This window comes from Prionailurus viverrinus, chromosome A2 (assembly GCF_022837055.1).
Source record: "Prionailurus viverrinus isolate Anna chromosome A2, UM_Priviv_1.0, whole genome shotgun sequence".
In the NCBI taxonomy this organism is placed as follows: Eukaryota; Metazoa; Chordata; class Mammalia; order Carnivora; family Felidae; genus Prionailurus; species Prionailurus viverrinus.
The window spans coordinates 24238474-24260149 of record NC_062562.1 but is presented as its reverse complement, the minus strand read 5'-3'; the positions used below and the strand labels follow the sequence as shown (position 1 = coordinate 24260149).

The 21676-nt window shown below is 43.6% G+C and overlaps 1 protein-coding gene across 8 annotated transcripts in view; it reads left to right on the top strand.

The window, feature by feature from the left end:
- ARHGEF3 (Rho guanine nucleotide exchange factor 3) overlaps nt 1-21676 on the top strand; it is a 306099-nt gene that overhangs the window by 245209 nt on the left and 39214 nt on the right. For all 8 annotated transcript variants that reach the window (XR_007149544.1, XM_047846363.1, XM_047846357.1 and 5 more), the window contains one exon: nt 16877-16984. Coding sequence is in view for 7 of the 8 variants with exons in the window: in XM_047846363.1 (XP_047702319.1) it covers nt 16877-16984 (108 nt within the window). In the remaining variant the exon portion in view is untranslated. The remainder of the gene's footprint in view (nt 1-16876; nt 16985-21676) is intronic.

Genomic DNA, 21676 nt, shown 5'->3' with positions numbered 1-21676 from the left:
CACACCTTCAACCATCCCCCTTGCTGGTTGGTGGTTGCCTTGGGTGCTTCTGGGTGTGGTCTTGCAGAAGGGGTCTGAAACCATGGTGAAGAAGGAAACAGACTATTTACAAAAGGCAAAAAAGTTGATGGTGACTTAAGTGTTGGCCACAGGCGCATGGTGCAAAGCCATCTCCTTCCGCCTCAGCTGTTTGATAGTGGCTTAAATTGGACGGTTTTGAAAGACAGCACATCCGAAAAGAGGACTTGTTTTCTCTTGTCAGTTTCTGAATGCTGTGTGCCCGGGCTCTAAGGACTGAGGAGAGTGAACTTTGCTCTGGCTCAGCATCAAGGAATGGGGACTTGCTTTGAAGGACTCCTAAATGCTTAAATCTGAATTTCTTTCACAGCATTTATTTCTAAGCTGGTTCTTACAAGAGCCTCCCTACTAGCTGGAGACAGGACACAAGTAGAGGCTCAGAGAAGACCTCAGAGTCTTTGTTTCTGGAATGAGAAGACTGGCTTAGATATTTTTTTCCCAGAAGGTGGGTTTCCTACCATTTGTGGTCACCCAAATGATACAGGAACAAGGGGATACAGAGACGAGACACAAAATAATAATTTTGACTCATTTTCTCTTTTTCAGTTCTCTTCTTATTCTTCTGATCCTTCTGATCATGCTGCAGAGAAAGTCTTAGTTTAGAGTTAGTGTGTCTTTAACACCTTTCTATCACTTGTTAATTCCTCCTTTTAACAAAGCTCAAGCCTCAATCTTAGAAGCTTCAGGCAAGCAACAGTATCTAACAAGAATTTAACAATTGGGTTCATTTTTTAAAGTTAGTTTCTATTTATGGCAGGCGCAGTGATAGCATTTATTTTTATAATATGTTTACTTAAGTAAAAAATAAGTAATTTAAGGAAACATTACATATGTAGTAGTTCACGCGGTATATACATTGGCTAAAAAATCGTCACAGTGGTACCAAGAGTTTGGAAATAGTGCATTCAGTGTGTTCTGAGAGCCCTTCTGCAGCAATAGGTTCCTGAGCTTGAGTATAGTTGCTTATAGATTAAATCTTAAATTTGGACTTTGAGCATAGGACCCAGATTTCAGATATTAAGATTTTTAAACAGATAAAGATGGGCTTTAATATGTCATAGAAAATTGTCCTGGACTAGATGTTAGCAAATTAAAAACAAAAATTGGATTTCTATCCTAAGAACACAAATCTTTTTTTTCTTTTCAAAGCTTCAAAGTCCCAAAGTTCCAGCTGAAATCATTTAACCCATGTTCTTCCTTTTCCCCCTCACCCTCAGGGAAGGATTGGGCAAGATTGTATTTTATGTTGGGGCAGCCATAGAGGCTAGTGGTTAGGAACTTCGATTTGAGGGGTGGACTGAGCCAGGCTTGAATCTCAAGTTGGCCACTTATGAGCCAGGAGGTCTTGGACAGTGACTCATCCTCTGAGCCTCAGTTTCCTCCTCTGTAAGTGAGAATTTCCAAGGGTACTGTGAAGATTAAATGAACACACAGAGGGCTTCCACAGAGCAAATGGTCCACAACGGCAGCATCTATTTTCAGTGTGCATCAGTTGAGTGGAAGCTGTGGCTGGTCATCCCTATCAAGGGGTCTGCTGGAAGGTCACTCTTTCCTTTGTAGGAAATACCCACCCAAGTTCCCAGGGATTCGAGTTGGCACTGGCCATTATTTTTTTAAAAAACAAAAGATGTTCCAAGCACACTGGCAAGATTCACGTTCATTCCTGCCAGGCAGGATGAAAAAAAAAAATCTAGTATGGTTTACTGATGTTCCCAGAATGGCTTTCAAGCAGGGAGTGGGGTGTGAGCTCAGGGTAGAGAGGCGCCCCAGTCATGGGAGATGAGGAATGTGTCATCCCTCCTAAAGGCTGGCTCCCACCGGACATGCATCATCTGGGAATCTTAACCAAGCTCCAACCGCAGAGACAGACCCGGGGCAGGTGAGGAGGATTAGGTTGCTTTGGGAGTCCTTCCTGCCCTATTCATTAGCAGGGCACTTTAATTATAAATAGATCCTTTGTTATAAACGTGGGGAAATTCCATAGCATGATGGATACAACTTGGTGAAGAGCCGAACAACTAAAAATGACCCCTATTGCTCTTGGATAGTCAGTAAATATTTATTGAGACCAGACTCTACTCAATAATTTCTCCTGAGTGTAAAAGAGAAAGGCATGCTTTCTGTCCTCAAGGAACGTGTACTTGAGTTTGACCGAGTCATTCCGAACCCTGACATACAGACAAGTGACTGTCAATCGGCAGAAAGAGGGATGGGGAAGCAGGCAATCTCACAGACTGGGAGGGGGGCAGTACTAGGAGGTGGTCCTCCAGTGAGCCCTCTGATGCTGGATGCTCACAACACCATTCCCCAGGTGGGTCTTCACAGAGGGCAGTGCCCACTAGGGGCACATGAGCAGGGCACCTGTGTACCTGGCTGGGCCTCTAAGATGCTGGGGGGAAGCCAAGAGGGGCTCCTGATTCCAGAGAGACAGGGCTCGGATGTTGAATGAACAGCTTCAAGTTTTCCATTTCCTGCCTCAGTCTCCATTGTCCTGCCTCTACCATGTTTATTTTGGTCAGGGTTCCCCCAGGGCTTAGGGAGTGAGCAGTGCTGGGGTTAAGAATGCAGATCTTACTGAGGAGCAGCCTTGGGCTCAGTCCTGGCTCTGCCACTGACTGTGTATGCTGGCTGTGTGACTTTAGGAAAGGTTCTTAACCCCTCTGAGCCTCAGTTGCCTGCTTTGCAAAATGAGTTTGCTAATAGTCCTAACTTAAGAGAAGTCAAGGAAACCATGCATAGAAAGCACTTTGTCACAGCCTGGCACGAAGCCACCATCAGTATTGTTGCTGTTACGATATAAGAAGAAGTTGTATTTTCCGGGAAGCCAGTGTAGGGGGTGGCAGGGAAACCATTCAAGTCAGATTTGAATTTGAATTTCAGCTCTGCCAATTAATTAATTACTGAGCATGACTTAGGGCAAGTCACTTTGCTTCTCTGAACACCTGCTTCCTTTTCTAAAAAAAATGAGGTGATGGAGTTGTTGTCTGATACAGATGAGTGTGTGTGTACCGGCACCTGGAACAGAGGGACTCCACGGTTCTTGGTGTCTCCTCCTCCCCACTTAGGGGTTCCCCATTGTCTCCATTTGACAGTCAGAAGAGAGGAGTCACACCTGGGTCAGGTATGGGACGACTTCTCTGTTTCTAGAAAATTGCTAGAATCTGTGTAGGTAAGGAACCTCGCAGGATGCAATTTCCTAACAATTCTGGAGACTTTGCTGCCCCTGACATCATTCTGTGCAGCCCTGCTTTGTAAATTCAGGAGCAACCCCAGAGCCTGACCCCAAATGGTGGGGCAGGAGGAGCAGGAGCGCCTGGCCAGTGAAGGAGACTTTCCCTCGATCCCTGAGGGTACTTAGGGAAACTTTTCCAGGGAACTCTTGCCAGGTTAGGCCCCATGTGGTCCTTCCAAAGGAGCCCTCCCATCTCTAGATGGCTTGAGCTGAAAGACTCATGGGAACTTCACCCCTTTCTACCACAATAAATAACATTTTTCTTTTACCACAAAACTGTCTTTGTCTTCTCTGGAAACTTTCATTTGCATCCCTTACCACTGAATCTCCTGCATTTTTTTACAAAACCAAACAGATCACAGGTTTGTACCTACTTCTTCTCTTTTAAGTCGACTGCCATTGTCTATTCATTTTCTTTCTTGCGACTTTGTGATTGAAATGAGCTTCAAGTGAGGTGGGGAGCTGAGCAGGTCTCCGAGCCTCTGCCTCCTCTGTCCTGTGTGTGACACACTCTTTTTCAAATTTGCAGCCTTCTGAATTTTAATAGGCTGTAGATAATGATACATCTGGTAGCATATTAATTGCTCAGACTTAGAAATAACACGTAATCACTATGTTTCAAGGCTGCAAATGAACAACACTGAGAGCCAGTGTTTGTTATGAGCTTTGAGGAAAATGCATTGTTTGTGGGCATTTTTAAATTCCTGTCATTAAAAATGTGCAACAGAATGAAGACTGTCTCAAATAAAGTTAGTTTTGTGTTCTGTGTGTGTGCGCACATGTGCATGTGCGTGCATGCGTGTGCATGTGTGCATGCACACACAGACACACAAACACACATCTCCCAAGGGATAACATTTTGAAGCTATTCATCTGCCCAGTTGGAGTGTGTGGGGGCAACAGAAAGGCCATATGAATCCATTATCGATCACCTACCTCACAGCTTCCTGAACAGCATGCTCTGTACCTCATTTTTCTACATACCGTTGCTCAGTGGGTGGTAAGATGTCGCTGAAAGCTGAAAACAGGAAAGCTTAAAATTTTTTTATTTTATTCCCAATTCAGTCAGCCCCTTGTGGCTGTGCCACTGGTAGTTTTTTTCCATTTTGAATAATCAGATTTCAGTGTATTCTGTTCTCAGTTGAGAGTAGACTGTTCTAAAACCCCCAAGTGCAACCTTCCCTGGTTCTAACAGGAGGCATGTGCTGCTGAGGATGAACGTGAACCCAGTGATTTGAAGGGATAAATTGTGCTAGAAGGGACAGCTGGGGGTTACCAGGGAGTGTGGCAAATGTATTCTGTTTCTCTCTGGAGGCCACATTTCTGCAAGTCTCGTCTGCTCAGATATCGTTCTTGTCAAAAACAGAAGCTGACTGGGCCCCAAGAGAGGGGGTCCGTGTTCTTATCCTGCACACCCCGTGCCCTTGGTCAGATGTCCCTGTAGGTTTTACCCAGCAGGTATATATATCCCTGGTCCCAGCCTAGTCTTTAGTCAGATGGCAGACCTGGTTGTCAGCTTTGCTTGCCTGAGACATACTTGATCATCCCAGATTTGGCTGGAACAATCTGTCCTTCCTTTGGGACATCAAGATTAAGATCTGAGCATCCTTTTTTTTTTTTTTTATTTCTGTACTTCTTTTTCCATTTCTGGGAAGTAAAGATAGTTCTGAGCTTCAAAGGATAAGAGGTGGATGGGAGGACGTGCCAGTGGGTCTATATGGTTCTTTCTGGAAGCCAAAGGTAACATGTTATCTTGGGAAGAAATTCCACCTTGCTCACCTGACATGGGTTGAATGCTCAGAGTTTCTGTCAATGCCTAATCCCACATAGTAGTGGGATCTGGCAAGATTGGAGCACAGCTCTTCTAGCCCGTAATTTAGCAATGTTGGGTAAGAAGGAGGGTTTTGGTGTAGACCTCAAGACCCACCTGGATTCCCTTCCCCAACTCACTCAGGTTCTTATCTTGGGATTTCATGGCTATTTTCCTCTCATCCTACATAGCCTTGGATCTTGCCAAACCACTCCCAGTTTTGCTCTATCCAGCCAGAGTTTGACTAAACAGATGATAAAGCTGCAGGAAGAAAGGGAGGTCAGGAATGTGGAATCAAAATATGTGGTCTCATAGCAGCCTGAGGTGTAGTGGCAGGAACATGTCATTAGTGAGATTGTGGTGTGGCAGGTAACACGGAGCTCCAGCTTCATCCTTGGGAGGCCCAGGGTAAAATCTAGTGCTGCAGGGATGGATGAAGGCAGGAGAGCAGGCTGGGGAAGGGACCACACCTCTCCTTGGGCATCAGAAGTAAGGGCAATAATAATCTGATATTTACGGGGAGCAACTTATGGGGCAGGCTTGTACCAAGCACATTACCTACATGATCTCATATCCTCTTCCCAAAAACCCTGTGAGGGGGCAGGAGACTCACCGAATCACCCCCCCCCCCCCAACTACACAGAGAAGGAGACTAAGCCCGTGGAGGTAACATTGTTGATCTGAGGTAATAGGACATTGTGCTCTGGCCAGAAAGGTTGGCTTATATTATATCCTTAGATCCTTTGCAAAGAATCAACACATTCTTTGGGCCAGAGTGATAAGAACTTTGTGACTTGCTGCAGAGTCTGCAGCTTATTCCTAAACTCTGGGGAAGCCTCTGCAAATATCCTTAAAGTATTCTTGAAGCCTGTACACAGCAGCTCCCAAACCTGAAGCAGGGTTGAAATCCCCAGTGGCATTCTTTTCCACCTCCCCTCTAACTCAGCCCAAGGGGAAGCCAGGGAATCCCTTTCATAGAGATCAACAAATGCAGAATTTGTATCCCACCCAAGGGTTTCCAAGAAGTCAGTAGGAAATGACTGAATGTGAAACCCCAGAATCACAGAGGCCTTCCTCTGGGCCCTGTGGCTGTGATTAGGCCACCACTGCCACTTCCAGGTGCCTTGTTGACATTCTGCAACCAGGGATGTGTGCTTTGACCCCATTTTCTAGACCTATGGATGGGCGGGCATGATGGGCACATCACTTCTGTGGCATTCTTGCCAAAAATGCATAACCTGAATCTAACCATGAGAAAATACCTTCTGGGCCCAAAGCTGGCCTTCCCTTAAGGGCCACAGAGGCGTGACTCTGTTGGCAGCCCTTATCCTTTTTCAGGAGGCCAAACTCTTGAAGTGCTTCAGCCTTGAGCATCTGGCCTGGTCTGCCTCAAGAAAGTAAAAGTTTTGCTTGACGTTCGGAAGGCAGATGTGGAATCAGGGACCGCAGAGAGAGCTAAATATTTGGCTTCCTCTTTCTCTGAAGGTCCATAGTGCCATGTCTGGGCATGACCAAAATGAGTTTCAGGCGATGGGTTGGCATTTGCTAAAAGGAACTTAACTGGGGTGTTGGTGTGCATTTCTCCTCTGCCCAAGGTTAATAGTAACATCCTGTGTAAGAGAATTTGAATGTGGTCTTCTACTAAACTCCAATATTTTAGGGCTATTTATTAGATGTGTTTAATCTTGGGCCAATTTAACCAGTAGCAGACTAATAAAATAACAAATTTGGGCTTGCTGCCAGGACAAATGTTGACTTACCCTTATAATGTTGACTGAAACGAATATCTTTGAAAGTAATTGAGGAGTGAAACGTTTGCCAAAAATACAGTGTCTGAAACAGTGGTTCTGTTTTATTTTACTGGCACTGCTAAGAGATTACGTTCGTAACCTAGGCTGCCGCCCGCTTCAGCTCTCAGAGTCCCATATTTTACTGAATTATTGCCCAAGGTTCATTTCTTTTTTTCATCCCATCACCGTCATTCAGCAAAAATGAATTTCCCCGAGGCAGACAAGCAGGGCCAGTTATTCTCCAATGCAGGGGCACAGATTCAATGGTAACCAGAAGAGTAAAGATAATGTAAAGATAATAAGTTGCTTGAGGTCTGCCCTCAGAAACAAAATGGTTTGCCCTGAACATTAGCCCTCTCAGAGTTTGTAGTAAAATTAATTGCTTCTGCTGGCTGAAATCCATCTCCCTCACCCCACACCACCCCTTCCCTTGGTCATTTTAGTTTATGCGCACATTAGGGAACTACAGCATTTTGCCAGCATGTGTTGTAGACTTGAAGGAAGCAGGGAGGCCTGGAGGAAACGAAGCCGGGCTGACCACAGAAGTTATCATAAAGTGTGATTTCTTTCTATGCTCATTTTTTATTTGCTTTTTATGGGAGACTGTGTTTGGAGGAGGGATGGAGCAGTCTTTCAGAGGCTCATGCCAGCATTGTTTCAGCTTAGTCACATGGCCTCCTGATGCCTCCCCCTTCATCAAGGCTTCCCAAAAGCAACCACCTCACAGGCAGACTTTGGCCAGATGCCGTAGGTGCTAACTGGCGTGGGCAGAGAAGACTTGATGTTCAGAGAATAAATAGAATCTCTCCAAGTTTCGTGTGTTCAGTTTTATGGCCCCGAGAGCTGATGGTTTAATTTGTGGATTTGCATAGACCATCTTGTGACATCTCCATCATCTGCTGGTTAGCGTTTCCATGAGAGGAGGCTGGAGAAATTGTTGGAATCACAACATAGCAAATCCAATACCCTGTCTGCAGCTTGGCCATGAGACCCAACTAACTCAGAGTGGTCTGGTTTATTTATCCAGACTTTCCTGACTCTTCCTTAGCAAGCAAAAACACAAAAACAAAAATAAAAATAAGTGAACAAAACCCACACAACTTTTTTTTTTTTTTTTTGAAAGAAATTGAGATGTTTTTCTTAAAGCATCTGATATGGAGAAAGTTGGGCCATTTCATCAAAGAGGAAATCAGATTTCCCTTGGATGCACAGGGCAGGGCAACAAGACTGCAGGAGAGAATAAGCACAAGGGTGTGGCCCCCATCTTTGAGATTAGCTGAGACAAAGTATCAAGGACCCCTTCAGGGCGCTGTTCCTGGTGGTTTGTCAAAGTCCACAAAGTCTGTAGCCCTTTTGTTGAAACCACTGATAAAAATCTCTAAAGGAAAATTGTAGTTCTGAGTGTGAAGACCTTTTGCTCACCTTGTGGGTTAGAAAACCAATAATTTTGAAATGCATTTGGCCTAATCAATGAAGCCAGGTTTCCGTTGGAATTTGGGCCTCATTATTTGCCTTTCAACTTCTGGTAACAGATGACACCAGGTCAATTAGCTCTGTGCCAGGGAAAAGAGCAGAGAAAAAAAAATTAATGGAAATTTTGGAGTTGAAACCATTATTTCATTATTGTCTTTTTCTATTTCAAAAAAAAAAAAAAAAAAAAAAAAAAAACAAAGATGAAGAGTCAGTTGCAAACTCCAAACAAGCTCCCTTTCATGTTCCTATAGCCCTGCTCAAACAGCTCTATGAAGGCCTCCTCGTTGCTGCCTCCGCGCCCTGCATGGCCCTGTGGTCCACTGTGCCCTGCCTGTTGATCACCTGCCCCTCTCTTTGCCCGCCCCAGCCAACATTGACTCTCTTGGGTACTTTGCCTGGATCAGCCTTCTGGTTCTCCCTGTTGAGCCAGCAAACATTTACCTCCCCCCCGCCCAACCCCACCAGGGGTGACACATGTACACTTCAGTGAGGCCAATTTTGCAAATGCTGGGTAAACAGTCACAGAGTTAGATTTAAAAGTGTGTGTAGTCACAATGTATCTCTTCCAACTTATGTATTAATTACAAAGGGAATAGTAACTTTACTGGGAGAAATCCCACAGACAACACCTGTATTAGTTTCCTAGGGCATCTGCAACAAAGTGCCACTAGCTGGGTGGTTTAGAACAACAAAATTATTTCTCACTGTTCTGGAGACCAGAAGCCTGAAATCAAGGTATTGGCAGGGCCATGCTCCCTCTGAAACCTGCAGGGGAATCCTTTCTTGCCTCTTCCTAGCTTCTGGTATTTGCTGTCAGTCCTTAGTGTGCTTTGGCTTATAGGTACATCACTCTAGTTGCCGCCTCCATCGTTACATTGCCTTCTCCTTTTATGTCTTTAAATTTCCCTTCTAGAAGGACACCAGTGATTGGATTTAGGACATACTCTAATCTAGTATGAAGTCATCCTAACTGATTATATCTGCAAAGTTCCTATTTCCAAATAAGGTCACCTTCACAGGTTTGGGGGTAGAACCTCCACATATTTTTTAGGGGTATACAGTTCAAGCCATGACACCACCTTAGCCAAATGGTCAAGGTTACCATCACCAGCAATAAGATGTTACCCTGATATGATGTACCAAAAAGGACACATCACTTCTGATGCGTTCTTGCCAAAAATGCATAATCTTAATTTAATCGTGAGAAAACATCAGACAGATCTAAACTGAGAGATATTCAGCAAAATAATCGACCAGTACTCTTCAAAAGTGTCAATGTAATGAAAGACAGACCAAGGAAATGTCACAGATTAGAGGAAACTGTAGATATATGACAGTGAAGTATAAATGTGAGATTCTGGATTGGATCCTGAAACAGAAAAATGGCATTAGTGGGAAGGCTGATGAAATTCTAGTAAATCCTTTAATAGTTTAGTTAATATTATTGTAGCAGTGTTAATATCTTAGATGTGATATATGTGCCATGGTTATGTAAGATGTTAACTTCAGGTAAGGGGGTTACAGAGTACACGGAACATTCTGTACTATTCTTGCAACTCTTCTATAAATCTACAATTATTTCAAGATCAGTTTATTTAAAAAAGAGAATACATACACTGGGTGATTAGATAAATTCACCTGTTCTTAGTGGCAAGGGGGAAGGGAAGGAGAAATAATCTAGTAAAAACATACCAATTTGTGAGTTCAATTTTAGGCTGTGTTCATGGAAAGCTTGCTTTTCACAAGGCACTGTGCTTTGCACTCATTATCATTGTCTTTTGGAATAGTGTAGCTATTGGAATATTGTAGCTTTTTGGAATAGTGTAGCTGAGGTGTGTGGTCTGAGATAGGATCCACATCTTGCCTCTGCCACCTGAGATAGGTGACTTGTGTAAGTACTTATGCTCATGGAACCTCAGCTTACTCATCTATAAAATGAGAATAATGGTATTAGTTCTCTCACTGGATGTTCTGAAGATGCCATGAGCAAATCCATGTAAACCTGACACAGATTATAAGCTCTTACAGAATTAAATGATAGCTCTTACCCACAATTCTCACTACTGCATTATAGGAGAATTCTTTCCTTATTCCTCAGTTGAAGAAACCGTGGGTAGGTAACTTGCTCAAGGTCACGCAGCTAGAATGTATGATAGCCAGACATAGATAGATGGATGGATAGATAGATAGATAGATTTTTTTAATGTGGTTCATTTTCAATCATTTAGTTAGAAAAACATTATCTAGAAGGAGAACCTGCAGGAATATCTTGTCTTTGAGGGACAAGGTACAACGCAGGCTGTCTGGTCCCCCAAAGGGGAGGAGTGGAGCCACCTGAAGGAAAGCTAGGACTTGGAGGGGGCACAGGCAAGAGTAAAAGAATTGGCCAGCAAGTCAGTGAGAAACCCTGAAAGGGTGGGGAGGCCTTGGCAATAGGAGGTGTCAAAATAAGTGAGAACACCATAATATTTGTGGTGGCTTAGAAGTTTTGAAGGGTGAGAATCTTGGGCATAAACCATAAGACAGCCATGAGCCAGCCTTTGGTCCTAAGGATGGGGGTGGTAAAGTCAAGCAGTCAGGTAGTCATGGGTTTACATTTATTTGGCTGGAGAGAGGCAGAGTAGGAGGGAGGATCTAACAAGGATGGGAGGTCTTTGCCTTCTTAGTAGAAGATGGTGCTGTTGTAGAAATGGAGAGAAAAATATACATTGGGAGGCAGAATTGGGAAAAGGAAAGCATACTCACAGATTAAAATAAATCCAACAGAACAGAGGTCTCCCCTCCCTGGGCAGTCCAACCTTGAATGGCTCCTATTTTCTCTGTATGTTTCTACATCTGATTTGAACTCTACCAGACTGTTTTATGTCATGGAGTCTGGCGATTGGCAGCCTGTTGATAGCTTTCTTAATGAGAGCAAATAAAACACCAGTCAGTAGCATAAAGCAGACTTCAGGGAGTCTGGTGGCTGGGTCGGTGCCTCTCCATCAGTTTGCTCATCTTTAAGTTCGAATGTTTCAAGGTAGCTCTCTCAGCCTTTGATTTCCCAGCTACATGGACCCTTCCCTATTATGGCCTATGTTAGTTGAAAATTACTGAAATTCAGTAGTGGGATTTTTTTTCTCATTTTACCAAGTTTCTTCTAATTATGTTCAATTTTAGATAATGTCTTAGCATCTGACTCTTTCAGTATCCTTTGTCACTAGGCCCTCACTAACGTCTGAAGTACAGATCTTTGATGGCATCTGTCTGCTCACTGATACATTTGCAAAATGGTTCTCTGTCCATTAAAATAAGCCTTTGTATCATCTAGCATTTTTACTGCGTACCACAGGCAGGACTGCATACTGCGTCCCCCGTGCCCAGCCCCCAGCTTTGACAATTACCAACCTGTGATCAGCTTTGTTTCCTACACATCCCCACTCTCTATCCCTGTGTTACTGTGAAGCAGATCCCAGGCATCCTATCATTTTATTTGTCCCTTATTTGTAACCATCAATGGTCAGGGAAAGTTTGTGTCATGTGTGGGCTGATTTATTTGGAAAGTTAAGACAATAAAATGTAGTGGGATAGGGTTTACTCACATAAAAGATAAGTCAGATATATCTCGTGCTTACCAGGGGAGGACCCTGCTTAGCTAGCTACAGAAAGAATAAGCAAATCAAGCCTGTGCCCTCTCCAGAGCTTGATGATTATCTAAGTGTGCCTTGGGAGGGTGCTGTACCTGGGAGTCCTTGGGCATGTTACAGTAGAAAAGCTGAGGCTGAGGACCACTGACCCAGGAGCCAGAAGTTGTGTTGAGCAGTGGTCTGCAAACTGTGGCCCACAAGCCAAATATAGCCTACTTCCTCTGGTCTTCCTTAGAAAAGAATGGCTTCTATTTTTAATGGTTGAAAAAAGCAAAAGAATAAAATTTTGTGACATGTAAAAACTGTATGGAATTCAAATTTTAATCTCTAAATAAAGGTTTAAAGGAACATAGTCACATTCATTTATTTACATACTGTTTAAGACTGATGGCAGAGATGAGTAATCATGACAGAGGCTAGATGACCACAAAGCCTAAAATATTTACCATCTGGCCCCTTATACCAAGCTGTAAGGCATTGGCTCTGAAGCCAGCCTGCTAGGTTTAAATCCTGGCCACCTTTTTTCGTGACTTTAAGCACATTGCTCATCTTTTGCCTCATAATAGTAGCTACCTTTCAGGGCTATTAGGAGGAATAAAATGGTAGATATCTATAAGGCATTAAGGGGAGTCCCTGCAATAAATATGAGACTGTTGTTGTTGTTGTTGTTGTTGTTGTTGTTGTTGTTATTTCATAATGCTAGGACTTCTCAATCAGTCTGAAATTACAACTTCCTGTTTAACGTAAGGATGATGAAAGCCTCCTAGAGGGGTACTAGGTGGATTAAACATGACCCTTGGGTGTGCAGTTCCCAGCACACCTTCTGTCACACAGATGGAGCCCTGCCTAAGGCTTCCCTGGTATTTTCAAACATTTGAAAGACTTTTCTGAGTCCATTAACTTATGGGCGAAAGCATCTGCTAGCACAGTCGATTCTCATCAGGTGTAGAACAAGCAAGAGCAGTGTTGTCCTGCAGTAGAGTGGTCAGTCCTTTCTCACCCTCTTGGGCTGAATTTGTGGCTAAGTGAAGGTAGTCTCAGGACAGCTACAAACATGATAAGGAAGACCCTTCTATTGCTCCCCAACCCTACCCTAGCTGCAAAAATGAAGTACAGGGAGAATGAGTGATGGTTTGCTATATGCCATGTCTATTAGAATGGAATCATTTTTGAAGGAATAAAAAGTTGTGCCGGATCATATTGATATGATAGGCACTTTCTTACATGCATATAATCTGCTTTGGTTTTTACCTATTGGGAGATAAGAATGAGGAGACTTCCCTGTCTTCCCTAGGGAAGGAATATGAAAATCTATTTAATAAAATCTCACATTAAAAATGAAATGTCATTGGGTGCTTTATTCCCTTTGTTTGTATTTCAAGCACAAGAGATGTTTTATTTTATTTTTTTTCAATATATGAAGTTTATTGTCAAATTGGTTTTCATACAACACCCAGTGCTCATCCCAAAAGGTGCCCTCCTCAATACCCATCACCCACCCTCCCCTCCCTCCCACCCCCCATCAACCCTCAGTTTGTTCTCAGTTTTTAAGAGTCTCTGATGCTTTGGCTCCACAAGAGATGTTTTAAATTGCTGTGCTAATTCATTTACGAAAATATGTGATCTCCATGCTTCTTTCTTCATTGTCTCCTTCCCTTCCCACCACCTCTCCCTTCTTTTTTTCCCTTTCCTTGTCCTCTGGAAAGATAAAGAGAGAACATTTGATAAAGGTCAGTATTCATTCATTATGAAAATTCACAGCAAACTTAGCATAGAATGGAACTCTTTCTCCTTGATAAAGGGTATCTCTCTCATGCTGTCAGCAAGCACAATTCATAATGATGAAATCTTCATAATAACCACATCAGAATCAAGAATTACCCTAGTGTACCCACTGTCTCAGCTTGTAATCAATAATATACAGGTGGTCCTAGCTGGTGCAATAAGACAAGAAAAACAAACAAACAAACAAAAAAACCCTGTAAGACCTAGAAAAAATGAAGCAAACTTTTTTATTCAGAAAATACTGCCAACACACAATACTCAATGCCTTTTTCTGTTTTTTTTTTTAACCTTTTTAGTGCGATGCCCTCCTTCTCTGTCTTAAAACTGCATGGTGGGGGTACTGTCCACACTTGAAACAGATATCTTGTTTCTGAGCTTAGCACTGACCTTGCCCAGCTTGGTCTGGCAGCTGAGTTGTCTCTGCAGGTTATATTCTGTCATCTCTTTGTAAAGCCCGAAAGCATCCTTGGAATTGCATTTGCTGGTTTTCAGTAGAGCTATTTACCTAGAATCTGGAAACATTTTCCCTGAGGGCTCTTTTTAGATAGCAGTAAAATGCAGCTGGAGACATACTGAGTAAATGGAAAAGAAAAATCAAATTAGGCCAAGAATTTTTTTAATCTCCAATTGTCACTGAAGCCCTCAAGGAGAAACCATAATTCATACTTTGCTCATGTGGGTCAGGCATAAAGCCTCCTCAATAGATCCAATAACCTGCAAATGTTCTGGTTTTAAAATTGTACCTGCCTGCTTTGCTACATCAGAGCCCTAAATCAGGCAGCAACAGTTTCTGGTTCAATTGTTCGTTACTCAGGAATGTCAGATTGCCAGAGAGGAGCCTGATATTTACTTCCAAATGGCTAATGCCTTAGGAAAGGAGTTTTAATTACAATCTCATGTAGCAGCGCGGCATACAGCCTGCAGAGTGGCTGGCATTTGCAGTGTGCATGTATCTCCTAACTGCGTAGGAAACGCCCATCGACTGGGTCATATGAAATGGACAGCAAAGTCAGCAAAACCTTAGAAAAGATGATACAGCAAGGGGAACAGAACTGAACCTTCCCCCATCCCGCCAAGCGTGCAATGCTCCCTGCCCCTTTTTAAAGCGGGAGAACCCAATTGGCGTTTGCCCTTCAGCTTTCCCATTCTGATACAGAATCTGTGATCCAGCACCTTTAGCCATTAAAAATCTGGCGATGAGTCTCCAGGCTCAGAGGTGCCTGCAGGATCATCTGAGACCAAGTCCTGCTGCCCTGTGAAATCCCTCACCTCCTCGTTTGCTGCAATGCAGTTTGTGCCACCAAAGGTGGTGATATCACAACTCCGGCATTTCCAGCCCGAAGCAGGAGTTTATATAGAGAAATTCAGGGGATGCTCAAGAGGGGGTGTGTGTGTGTGTGTGTGTGTGTGTGTGTGTGTGTGGATTTACTTTGCTGATGATGCAGCTGTGACGTAAAAAATATTTTAAAAATCCTTCTCTGGGCACAGATGCTCAGAAGCCAGGCCCTGGACAGGAAGCATCCTGAAGGACACTGTCACCTGGAAGCAGAAGGGCTATTGGATCTTTTTCTTTAGCCCTTAAACAATAGTAAACGTGATTCCCTCATATTGAGAGATTCATCCTTTGCATTTTGGAACTGAGCCTTCCCAGTGTTCAGAGAGTTTCCTACTGTCTGTTCAGCTTAGCATGCCAGAAAGCTGGAGAGGTCCCCGGCAGCCCTGATTCATTCTCTGTCTTGGAAAAGTATTTCACTGCTTCGAGAAATAATGAAGTGAATCCTGGCAGCATCGTGGAACTATTTTGCACTTTTTTTTTCTTTGGTCTTTTAATTATTTTTCTACTTAAATGCCCAAAAGGTTGGGTCTATTTCCAAGGGGGCTTCTGATACCTGAGATCAGCAAAGGCACAAAATGACATGAGAGTTTCTCGGCAAAATTCCAAATTCAGGCAAGATTTTTCCAAGCACCTACTATGTTCAAAACACCCTGCAGGGATGCCCTGGAGAATCTGAAGTTCTGGTTTAACCCTCGAAACTTTGAAAACAATGGCTGAAAAAGAAAGATGAGCATCTTGAGGCTCCCTCTGGAAATGGTTGAGGTTCGCTACAACAATTGGCAAGTTTGGCTTTTTCCATCAAAATTTGGTGTCTTCATGTGCTGTCCGGCATCTACTGCAGGTCAGATGGAGCTTAGGAAGGCAAGGGTAACTGTTCTCTTTGTCTTTGTAAAATGTTTTGTCTGTCGTGTCCTTCTTTCTCACAGCTTGTCGTTTTTATGTAATTCTCATCTGCAAAGTCACTGAAATGGGTAGGCTCCCTCTCACCCATCTGCTTGGTTTGGGGTAACTTTGCAGATTTGCAAGTTTTATTTTGCATGTTTTATGTGGAGGTGATTTTCAAAACTTGTGACTATATGAATTATAAAAACCGATGCCCATGGTGCAGTTTTCTCTCTGTACATTTTCTTTTGCTGGTTGTTTTTATAAGTATTCATATGTGCATTTCAAATATACTGTAGGTACAAAGATGCTTTTTAAAAGGCCTAGTAATAGAAGAAATTCCTTAAAAATTTTTTTTTTAATTTAGTGAACTAAAAAATCAAACATTCCTTGTGCTTTAGAAAAGCCATTGCATAAAAGAAATTTGGAGAGCGGCTTCAGGCAAGGTAGGAAAAACGTTTTTAAAAAGATGAAACCAGAAGCATCAAAATACAACTGCCTGACAAGGTCATTAGATGGGAAATTTGAGGCAGCTTTTCTCTACAGGAAGCATTGGGGGAAATGATTCTGAGTGGAAGCTTCTGAATTAAAAAGCTGTCAGATACTGGGTGTGAGGAGTAAGGGGCAGACCCTGTCCATTTGCTGTCTGCTCAGAGGCCGCTTTTGTTGATGTCCCCCTGCCATTTCCCCTTTCCTGGCTCCTGAGCCAGGTCACCTCCACACAGCTGGAGAGAGATGGGACACTGTTTACATTCCACAGACTGTGTGCAGCCAGCGTGGATTGGGACAGGAGTGTGTGGTGGAGTTATGTCGTCTGTAATTAACCTTGACATTTTCCTTTCTTTTTTTTTTTTAACCCTGTAGGAGCCTAGTAATAAACGGGTCAAACCCCTTTCCAGAGTCACATCGCTAGCAAACCTCATCCCACCCGTGAAGGCCACACCGTTAAAACGCTTCAGCCAAACCCTGCAGGTAAGAGGGACACGGTGGGCTTGTGTTTGCAGAAAACCATTTGTGCAGGAGGGGACATTCCTGTCCTACCCAGAACCTCCCCTTAGATCTGAATCAGTGCTTATTTCAACAGAAGGGAGCAAGTAAGGGAACTTAAAAGGAAGAAAGATTTGTTTTCAAATTGTAAACTGGGGTCAGATGGAGTCCTTTGAGGGCTGACTTGAGGAGTCAGGTCTTTCCTCCAAGTCCTGTACCCCATCCATATGCACACTCACAGGTTTTGTCCTAAAATCTCTAAGAAAACTAGACCTGAGCTGGAGGGTAGGAGAGCCTAGTGCTTAGACTATAGCCTGGGGAGAAAAATTCAGCCCACTCCCTGTTTTCTTATGGTGCACAAGCTAAGAATAGTTTTTCCTTTTAAAATGACTGGAGCGAAAGTCCAAAGAGGAATAATATTACATGACACTAGAAAATCATATGAAATTCAAATTCAGTGTCCGTAAGTAGATTTATTGGAAAACAGACATGCCTAAATATTTATGTATTGTCTATAGTTGCTTTTGCATTGCAATGGCACAGTCGGGGAGTTGTGGCAGGGACCATATTGCACACAAGGCCCAAAATATTTACCATCTGGCCCCTGTGCAGAAAATGTTTGCTGATTCCATGCTTAGCACAAAGGCCCTGGAAGCTTAGCACAGTACCTCAGTTCTGACCGTGGCTCTGTCACTCAGAGACTTTGTTACCTTGGGCAGGTGACATAACATCTCTAGATCTTGCTTTTATTCCTAATGGGTAAATTGGAGATGATGCCACCAGCTTCTTTAGAATAGAGTCATTGTAAATATTTATAAGATAGTACACTTAAAGTCCTTGGTATTTAGGGACACCTAGGTGGCTCAGTTGGTTAAGCATACAACTTTGGCTCAGGTCATGGTCTCATGGTTTGTGAGTTCAAGCCCTGCGTTGGGTTCTGTGCTGACAGCTCACAGCCTGGAGCCTGCTTCCAATTCTGTTTCCCTCTCTCTCTCTGCCCCTCCCCTGCTCACACACATGCTCTTGCTCTCTCTCTCTTTCTCTCTCTCTCTCAAAAAGTAAAATAAAAAATAAACATTAAAAAAAATTAAAGTCCCTAGTATTTATAAGACAGTGCATTTAAAGGGCTATTTTGCTGACAAAACTATACTAAGCCCTTTGGTAGCAATCACTAATTTACTAATTACTTGGCTAAGTAGTAGACATTAGCTACTATAATGATTCTTTGGTAAACAAGTGGCTATAGTTGTTCTTAAACTCCCAATAAAGTTTATCTTTTAAAGTGAAAACTGAGATTTTCTAAGGCCTAGGACCAAATCTGATAATCATAAAAATCCTTTTGCAGACTGAAACCAACAAAAGTCATGCCATGAAAAGGCTTACCTTGCTTAGCTGAGTAGTCTTGAGTCTGCCATTTCTTACTTGTCCTAAATACTTTTGCTTAGCCATATTTTTATCTTGGCTTTCCAAGTTATTAAGAAAATTGTGGACCAGAACCCAAGGCATATCCTATGTTGTGAAAATCTACGATTCAAGAACTGTTTTAGGTCTCCCTCACCCCTTCCTGCCATTGCTTCTGCACCGTTCAGCCAACATGTCATGATTCTGCATAGCCCAAGCTGTTCTTGCCATTTCCCTGTGGATGCTGTCCTTATTCAGTGCTTATTTCCTGCCCTATCCATGCCCCTGTTAGCTCTCCTCAGTTTCTCCTGAATGAATGCCTTATCACCTAATTAGGTATAGGTTTGTCTCTGTTTCTCTCGGTGCTTGGGCCTCTGGGCCCTTGGTTATCCCCTGATCCCCTTTGTGGGAGAATAGAGAAGAAAAAAAAATAAGGTCATCTAGGGGAGCCAGATGAAGGGCTTTTTGAAGCTAGTGAAGAAAAATGTGTTTACCTTCTCTCCCCCATGACCAGTCCCTGAGCCCTCTGGCCAAGTTCATCACAGGCTTCCCCTGGAAGATTCATCACCGCCCTAGTCCTGCACATCTGGTCTTTCGCTGAGTTCTGCTTTTTGAAAATTCTTTAGTCTGTCTACTGCCATTTCACCCTTTCCTTTCCATCCAGGTGGCTGGGGCTCAAGTTCGCTCTCTAATTATTTCCTCCCTTGATTACGAGACCTCCATGTTGCCAGCCATCTCTTCCCATTGGCCCCCCTTGGACAGTCAAACCTCTTCCCTGGGAAGGTCCTCACTCATGCTGTAAGCATTGAGTGGGCCCTCATCAAGCACAAAGCTCTACATCCTGCCCTCATGTTGGTTACGTCCTGGACAGAGTTCCTTCTAGTAGATTTATGGCCATATTTGTCCCTCAAGTTGTGTTTTGTTTGGCTGTATAGTGTTTACAGCTAACTTATAAGAATCCAAACAATCCATATAAGAATTTGGAGTTCTGGCTTCTTTTAAAGAATTGAAAGGCTTGGCAGTGCTGGTCCTGTGTTGCCACATGGCAATAATGAGCTAGACCTGGGTAGCTAGCCAACTGTTACCTACAGATGTCCCCACATCTCCCAATTATCCTTCCAACACCAACCCCTTGATTCACTAGCATCACTTTGCCTGGCCTATAGACTCCATGTTTGTGCTCCTATCTAGAATATAGTTTGGTCTATGCCTCCCACCACAGCCCAGGCCTGACTGCATGTTGCTATAAGATCCGCTATTGTCATACCTTCAAAATCTTTCCTTTGGCTTCCCGGGAAACCTTTATTCCTCTTCTCCCACCTCTGTCCTACATGGATACTACACAGGGAACACTTCAGGAAATATCTGATCACCTTGAAAATTTGCATTGACCTAGAGAACTGGGACAGAAAGAAATCAAGCCATGTCTGAAATCCAACACACTGAGGCCAAACAAGGATGAGAAAGCCAGACCTGAGGGAGGAATCTGACATGTGGAAATTGGTTCCTAAAACCTCAAAGAATTTTTTTGGCAAAATAATTTTTTAATTTACTTTTTTCAAATATCATGATAAATAGCTAGCTCCAGGCTCCATTTATGGGACAGAAACAACCTGGCAGAAGCAGAACTGTTATTCACAGTGATTACGCACATGGACACAGAGAGAACTTGAGCATTGTCCTTCTGTTGTGAGTGTGTCCTTGGAGCGGGGAGGGGTCAGTGAATAGAAATATGCCCCTGAGTCTGTGAGCAGAGTTAGACAGCCATGTTTACAAGACGATCTGCAAAGCATAGAGAATGCTGTCTTGCCCCCCACATATCTCCCTGTTGGTCACCTTGGTGCATACAGTACATGTTTTGCAGAATTATTTCCAGTCCTTGCATCCCAGTAATTGCTCCGTGACTTTACTGCTTCCCTCTCCAGCTAAACTGGGATAGGGTGCTAATGTGGCCTGAAGAACAGGGAAGAGGAAGAGGCGGGGGGGAGGAGGCCCCAAAGGAGTACTCAGTAGGCCAACTTCACATCCTCTTCCATTTTGTGTGCAGGCGTCTTGATGCACATTCTAAAAGGGGAGGAACAGAGAGCAAGGAGAGTGGCATAGGGGCTGCCCCAAACCTCTCAGCATTCATTCCTTACTCACAGGCATGTATTAATGTATTCCTCTTCTCCTTCCAGAAACAACTTGAGACTGTAACTGAGCAGCTTGGTTCTCTGTCACAGTATCCCTTGTCCGTGGCACCTGGCCTCATAGAGACATATATATCCCTTTTAGTGTCCAGTTATGTCTGAGGTTGGGTTCCTTTTATTATAGGAGAAGAGATGACTTAGGGCAGAACACCCAAACACAATCCTTTCATCAATAATGGAACACTTGGCAGTCCTTCCTCTGGCTCCCCGGGAGACCACAGGTTAGCCCAGAAGGATATCAGGACAGCCCGGGGCTGGCACCCTTTTCCAAAAAGGTTAAAACCCCGACCACAAATGTGAGTGGCTCTGGCAGCAACAGTTCAACAAGACACTGCAGGACTTGTTCTCTCTTGCCTCCCCTGTGCCCCAGATGGACGGGGGGCTCGGGCCTCAACACAAAGACAGTGTTTGTGGAGGTTGAAGAGGGACAGCCGTCTGCCTGGCCTTCCGTCTGTGTCTGACTGGGAAGTTACTGCTGCTGATAGACTAGAGCACAGATGTCTGCATCCCTCTTGGCCTAAAAATCTCCTTGCTGGTCTGCTGGGGAAGAACATGCCAGCCCAGCGCTAAAGGGGCCTGCGTGCGCCCCTCCTGCTTAGTGAGGACAGTGAGCGCTGCTCAGGCAGGCGGGGGCGGGTGGCTGAGCCGTGCCTGCCCCCGGCTCCACACAGCTGCTAGACGCATTTGAGCTGGGTCCAGTGCGTGTTGTGGAATGCTGTGTTCACAACGCTGTGGTTGAGACCTACGTTCTCTCTGAACATGAGCTTCATTTCTTTTCCATTATAAGAGTATATGCTCATTGTGGAAAAATACAAAAAAGGGGAAAGAGAAAAGATTCCACTCCAAACAGCCCCTGTTAATATTTTAATAATTTCCTTCCAGTGTTATTCTAGGTATATTCACATACCTTACATACCCTGAGCCTCATTTGTTGTTAGTCACAGTGTACCCAGCATTATCTTTGTGTGATCTGTTCACTCTTGGATTGAACTCTTCTGTGGGGGACTGTGCATGGTCGGTTTCTCTAGGGTTTCTATGGGTCTTGGCCTAACATAGTTCCAAGCTATACAGATAGGGGTAGAAAGGT